The 6876-nt window shown below is 47.0% G+C and overlaps 2 protein-coding genes across 3 annotated transcripts in view; one reads left to right on the top strand and one right to left on the bottom strand.

Moving 5' to 3' along the window:
- LOC118477848 overlaps nucleotides 1–1258 on the top strand; it is a 4904-nt gene extending 3646 nt beyond the window's left edge. Inside the window, exon 3 of the mRNA XM_035970309.1 lies at nucleotides 1012–1258. Within this exon, the coding sequence (XP_035826202.1) occupies nucleotides 1012–1258 (247 nt within the window). The remainder of the gene's footprint in view (nucleotides 1–1011) is intronic.
- Nucleotides 194–6794, bottom strand: LOC101857343 (the record flags this gene model as incomplete). Of its 2 annotated transcripts, XM_013083734.2 has the most annotated exon segments (7): nucleotides 194–1755; nucleotides 2412–2526; nucleotides 3708–3801; nucleotides 4187–4276; nucleotides 4952–5098; nucleotides 5429–5573; nucleotides 6597–6794. In XM_013083734.2, coding segments are annotated over 7 exon segments (1080 nt in total), but the record flags the coding sequence as incomplete, so codon positions are not given.
- Nucleotides 6795–6876: the final 82 nt, after the last annotated feature.

Here is a 6876-nt window from a genome sequence, read left to right as displayed (position 1 = left end):
ACTGATGGTAGTGGTAGGTCTTAAAAAACATTATTTATTGTGTCCATGTGCTTCTCTTTCCTCAAACAAACAAACAAACAAACAAACCAAACAGTTTCTGTCAGTGTGTCGGACTTTCTCCCAGCACTAAACCACCACCATTGTGTCCATGTGTCTCTCTTTCCTCAAACAAACAAACAAACCAACAAAGACGACCGGCGTACTCATCGACCCGTACACGATTTATTCCAACAAAAGGCAGTCACAAACACACAGACAGCACCATCACCTGATACTGCACACAATGCTTTCACTTTGATTTGGATCAGCTTTATATAAATCTTTCTATATATATATAGCAATCAGCAACAAATTTCACCATCATCATCCTCCTCATCTAAACAATTTTCATTTTTCTTGGGTTTTTTTAAACCATAACAATTTGTACCATGTCCCCACATTTGTCTGTAACTTACATATACTGACACCAAATCAGGACACAGGGAAAAAAAACCCAAACAAACAAACAAACAAACAAACAAACAAACAGACAAAACCCCCATGACAACCAATTACAGCAAGTCATTCATAAATAATATATATCCATCTGTCACCCAAAAGTACACATGAAAAATTTCTTTTTTTCTGAATCTTCAGCTGGGAATGACACAAAACATTAGACATCTACATGCCAAAAAATTATTTTGAAAAAGAAGATTAGAGCATTATCACATTTATTTATTTTGATACAAGACTTCTTTACTTCACTTTTTTTTCTTTGTAAACTTCCAACATCCCCCCCCCCAAAAAAAATAAAAAAATATAATAATAATAAACAAACAACAACCCAACCCAATTATACATCCAAGTAGACAGAAATTAGATATATTATATAAGTGATCGTGTGTGCACTCTCCAACAACCCCACATTTGTCTGTAACTTACACATATTGACACCAACTAAGGATATATAAGTGATCGTGTGTGCACTCTCCAACAACCCCACAACTTCCTCCTTCACTGACACGCCAGCACGTTCAAGGACAGAGGGGAGAGTGGCACGTTCAAGGACAGAGGGGAGAGTGGCACGTTCAAGGACAGAGGGGAGAGTGGCACGTTCAAGGACAGAGGGGAGAGGGGCACGTTCAAGGACAGAGGGGAGAGTGGCACGTTCAAGGACAGAGGGGAGAGTGGCACGTTCAAGGACAGAGGGGAGAGTGGCACGTTCAAGGACAGAGGGGAGAGGGGCACGTTCAAGGACAGAGGGGAGAGCAGCTGACACACCATGGGTCCCCGGGGGCAACACGTGTTGTCACAGAGTGTGTGGGTCGGTGTGTGAGTGCAAGCATACAGAAGGTTCATCTACAAGGTGTAGGTGGGTGGCTGGTGGGTGCTCTGGTGGGGTTGGCTCCTTCTTTCCTATCAGCCATCTATGGTCAACTGACTTTCAAAGACTCAAAGAATCACATTCAAACATTTCAATCTCTAATCATCTGGATCATCCCTCGTGTTGGAACCATCATCCAAACCCTTCCACGAGCCTTCGTCTGGCCGACCTCCCTTCCCAGAAGTCAGCACGGGGTCACAAGCCTCGTCATCCGTGCTGAAATCCTCGTCACTTTGCTCCGACCAGCCAGGCAAGTCCTTGCGGATCGTGGCCGACAGCGAGCTCGACGTCTGGGCCGAGGGCTCCACCAACGAGAAGTCAACGTGCTTCGACAAGATGTCCTTCAAGAAATCGGGGCCGTCATAGAAGCGGAACTCTCCCGCTCGAACCTGGAGGAAGACACAAACGTGAAATAAGTGGACAAACTAATTAGGATGGTGAAATGCTACAGATTTACACCCCTTTCAACACAATTTGGTAACTCAAGAGGTGGGACCTGAGATAAATGTCCATCTCCAGAAGGACCAAGTGAAATAAGAGCTTTGAGTAAACTGACTTTCCCAAGGACACAACATCGGACCGAGCTGAGGCCAACGGTACAAGACAACGACACACACAAGACACACACACAACACACTGCACCGCTAGTACAACAGTCGTCCAATGTCTGGCCATGATCAACGTGTCTACACAGGAGGATATTTGTCAAAGTGAAGTGGAAGATCTGAGGACTGAGACCACTTGTGGCTTCTGCTTCAGCCAATGAGATCAGTTCTAGCAGAGACCACACCACAGCACCCGCCAACCACCCACAGAGACCAAGTCAGCCACATTTTGAACAGGCCTTTCCCAAAGATGAAATGTTGGGTCTTTGATGGGATTCGAACCCAGCATCTTGTGGTTGCAAGTCCGCGAGCCTACCCATTAAACCTCCGACCCCCTTCATTACACATGAGAAAGCTGTGATTGGAAAAACACAAAACTGGAAGAGGAACTGGCACCACGTGTACGTGGGTTCCCCGCGGCCAGCCGACCAATCACGTACCTCGATCACGGTGAAGCCGAGCTGCTCCAGCTGTGACCTTCGCTGAGCCTGAGCCCCGAGCAGTTGCCGCGTGTTGATGGAGTAGTGGTCCGCGCTACGCAGCACGATCACGAACCTGGGGAAACAGACGAGGTCATAGGGTCAAAACAAACGGAGACTTACCGGAGAAGCAAAACTGAAGTGTTCCAGTACAGAGTTTTCCCGTCAGAGTTTGGCAAAAGAGAAGCCACGGACACAACAACGATCAAACAGGGCAGGGAACAAGCACCATTTATAGAACCACAAAGAGAAGGAACAGAAGCAGGATCTACCAGTGACACCCTCCTACCACCCACAAGAAGCAGGATCTACCAGTGACACCCTCCTACCACCCGCAGGAAGCAGGATCTACCAGTGACACCCTCCTACCACCCGCAGGAAGCAGAATCTACCAGTGGTGCCCTCCTACCACCCGCAGGAGTTTTACAGCATTTCCAGCACAAAAAGATCATAGAAATGTCAAAGATTAGGGCTGTTACTTCAGTGTAACATACAAAACAAGCAGAAGAGATAGGACGATAGATGATGGACTGGAAAGACGGAGCAAACCACACCACAGCGCCCGCCAACCACCCACTAAGCAGAAGAGATAAGGACGATAGATGATGGACTGGAAAGACGGAGCAAACCACACCACAGCGCCCGCCAACCACCCACTAAGCAGAAGAGATCAGGACGATAGATGATGGACTGGAAAGACGGAGCAAACCACACCACAGCGCCCGCCAACCACCCACTAAGCAGAAGAGATAAGGACGATAGATGATGGACTGGAAAGTCGGAGCAAACCACACCACAGCGCCCGCCAACCACCCACTAAGCAGAAGAGATAAGGACGATAGATGATGGACTGGAAAGACGGAGCAAACCACACCACAGCGCCCGCCAACCACCCACTAAGCAGAAGAGATCAGGACGATAGATGATGGACTGGAAAGACGGAGCAAACCACACCACAGCGCCCGCCAACCACCCACTAAGCAGAAGAGATAAGGACGATAGATGATGGACTGGAAAGACGGAGCAAACCACACCACAGCGCCCGCCAACCACCCACTAAGCAGAAGAGATCAGGACGATAGATGATGGACTGGAAAGACGGAGAAAACCACAGCACCATCACCCAGACACAGGGAACAAAAGTCTGACAGACATTCTGGTGCTGGACTGAGATGAATAAACCACGAGGTCAACCACAGAGGTCACAGGTCAACCACACAGAGAGAGGAAGCAGGCGGCTGTGAATCGTGAACTTACTTCTGCTCCACCTTGCCCTGCGGCTCCGGTCGTCCATTCTCTGACCTTGACACTGGCAGCGGGGCACCTCGCTCGTCCATGTAGAACGCACAGCCTGGACACACAGGAGAAGTTTTGATTTTATTGGCACACATTTTACGGCACTTGCAACACAATTAGGACTTGTAAGTGCTGAAGATTAGAGGGGGGACTAGAGAATAACAAACACAAAGAACGAGGGGAGATGAAGTACACACAAGAAAGATAACACGCGATGCACGCACCTACAACTACACAAACACGACACACTCACAACTACACACACAACACGCCTATCACACACAGGTACACACAAAAGAGATAACACGCGATGCATGCACCTACAACTACACACACAACACGACACACTCACAACCACACACACACAACACGCCTGTCACACACAGGTACACACAAAAAAGACAACACGCGGTGCACTCAACAACACGCGATGCACTCACATCCGTAAAACGGGACCACATGATGACACCTCTCCCCCAAAATGTCCGACAGCGCAGACTTGAGGGTTTCGATCGCGATCCGCTGATTGTCTGAAAGAAAGAGATCCACATTCCTTTAGTCACAGAGAAAGTAGGAACAGAACCAAGGAAGGAAAGATTTCAGGAAGGTTTTAAAGCATAGTTTCAAATGACCCCAGTGAGAATTTGAAAGACAGCTGCCCCGCCCACGACCCAGATTGACGAGACCTCAGATCAAAAAGGTCCATCTATACTCTTCTTTTTTAGTTTTAGTGTTTTACGGCACTTGCAACACAATAAGGTCATATAAGTGCCGAAGAAAAGAGGTGTTACAAAATACAAAAAAGAAGGAGAGATAAAGACGATAGACGTTTGATTGGAAAGAATGAGCAAACCACACCAGAGCATCCGCCAACCACCCACAAACATCTCCATCAAAGATATTGACCATCTGTACATCAAAGATATTGACCATCTGTACATCAAAGACTGAACAAAAGAAAAAGCACAGGGGTCTTCATTGACGGAGGAGGAAGACGAGGAGGAAGAAGAGGAGGAAGACGAGGAGGAAGACGAGGAGGAAGAAGAGATTAAAAAGAAAAGAGGAAGAGGAACATCAAAAACAACAAAAGGAGGAAAAACCAAACCCCTCTAAAAAAAAAAAGAAAAAAGAATTTTTAAAACGAGGAAAAAACCAGTTTCTGTAAAAGGCGCACAAGTCCAAGCCCCCAGTCCGCGACCACGCACCCATGTAGCAGAAGACGCTCCACTTGCTGCGGCGCCCCATGACCCACGCCACCCGTCGCTCCACCTCCGGGCTCCACGCCAGCGCCATCGCGTGCTTCACGACCTTGAGCCACATCAGAGCCGACATCTTGCTGGGGTTCTTCAGATCTGGGAACACGGAACACGTGACACAGCGACTGTTTACTGTCGTGTCAGCCAGTTAGTTTGTTTGTTTGTTTGTTTGAGTAAAGAGTAGCACATTGATATGAGAATGGTCGTTTCCTAATGGAAAAAAGTAAGACAGACAAAAGGGTTTACTTTTGTATTGATGAGTTTGTTTAAGGAAACAGAAGCACATGAGACAGACAGACAGACAGACAGACAGACAAAGACCACAGACAGACAGACAGACAGACAAAGGCAATTGAGGGAAAGTAAAGAAGTTGTGTCGATAGGGTCGTAACAACACCGACATTGACCAAAAATAGCTCCACTGACCTCCGACCTTACTGTAGAAGTAGTCGCTGCTGATCCTCCGGTAGAAGTTGTGAGGCAGGACCCCGACAAAGGTGAAGGAGCCCAGGATCTCCAACAGCTGGTCCGCACCAATCACACTGAAGCGATCCGACAAGCAGCTCTCTACCTGGGAGCAAGTACGTCATCCCTTCAATGTCAGTGGAAAGTAACAACAATAATAATGATACTATAGCACTAACAACAATAATAATGATACTATGGCACTAACAACAATATTAATGATACTATGGCACTAACAACAATAATAATGATACTATGGCAGTAACAACAATAATAATAGTAATAATAATAACAACATTTGCATCCTAGTCCCACTCTGCAGCCTGCTGCACCAAGCAGGAAGGTGAACTGGTCGATCAAATCTCCCCACCAGGATCAATGACAGTAAAATTTAGTTATTCAATTACTTACTTTATTTATTTCGTACAAATTAAAGTAACATTTCGTCTATCAATGTCTGATGATGAACAATGCATCCGCAGAGGGGAAAATTTCTCCAGCGAAATAGAAGAATTAAAAAGTTGACATGACTTGTGGTTTCTGCTGTGGCTAAAGAGAGGAATTCTGGCATATTTGTTCCGAACAGGATTAGTATCTTTAAACTGCCTCGATCTATCTCTGCCTCGATCTATCTCTGCCTCGATCTATCTCTGCCTCGATCTATCTCTGCCTCGATCTATCTCTGCCTCAATCTATCTCTGCCTCGATCTATCTGTTTATTTAGGACAAAAGGCAACTCATACATGAGAGGCAGCGTTGAAATTAAAGAACCCATTTCTGCGTGAATTTTACTGAAATAAAACGTTGATTTAAGGCACACAAAATGTAAATTTTAAGTTCCCACTGACTCTCAAAGGATGGCTAATTTTATCTCTGTAACCAGGCGACCCACACCACCTTCAGTGTCAAATATCTCGACTTGTATTCAAGAGAAATGATTTTTTTTTCCCCAACGAAAGTACGACAAATGAACAAGTAGCTCCAGTAACTCCACACGCCCCAACATCAACAACCGCTGATTCCTCCGCGCCGGGTCACAAATGTCTCTTGTTTTGTTAGAATATGAGGCAGCTCACGCACGACACAACGGATGAAACAAAAGAGTTGGGTATGTGGCGGCGTCACTCACTCTCTTCAGAAAGGCGGCCGGCTGCGGTGGCAGGAAGTTGAGGTGGCCGAAGGCTCTGAGCACGGCGTACAGCTGGAGCGGCTCGTAGCTGGGCCCGTGCTGCGTGAAGTGACGCGCTGCTACGTCCATCACCACGGGAGACACGAAGCGCTGGGAGCGGCAGTACTCCACACACAGGGCGAGGATGTCTGTCTCCACCTGGGGGGGGCAGTGGGGGGAGTGGGGGTAATTGTTATACTCTGCACACAGCGCTAGGATGTCTGTCTCCACCTGGGGGGGG

The sequence above is a fragment of the Aplysia californica genome, unplaced genomic scaffold (assembly GCF_000002075.1).
Source record: "Aplysia californica isolate F4 #8 unplaced genomic scaffold, AplCal3.0 scaffold00251, whole genome shotgun sequence".
NCBI lineage: Eukaryota > Metazoa > Mollusca > Gastropoda > Aplysiida > Aplysiidae > Aplysia > Aplysia californica.
The sequence above is the reverse complement of the archived record's forward strand: the minus strand, read 5'-3'. Positions and strand labels throughout refer to the sequence as shown.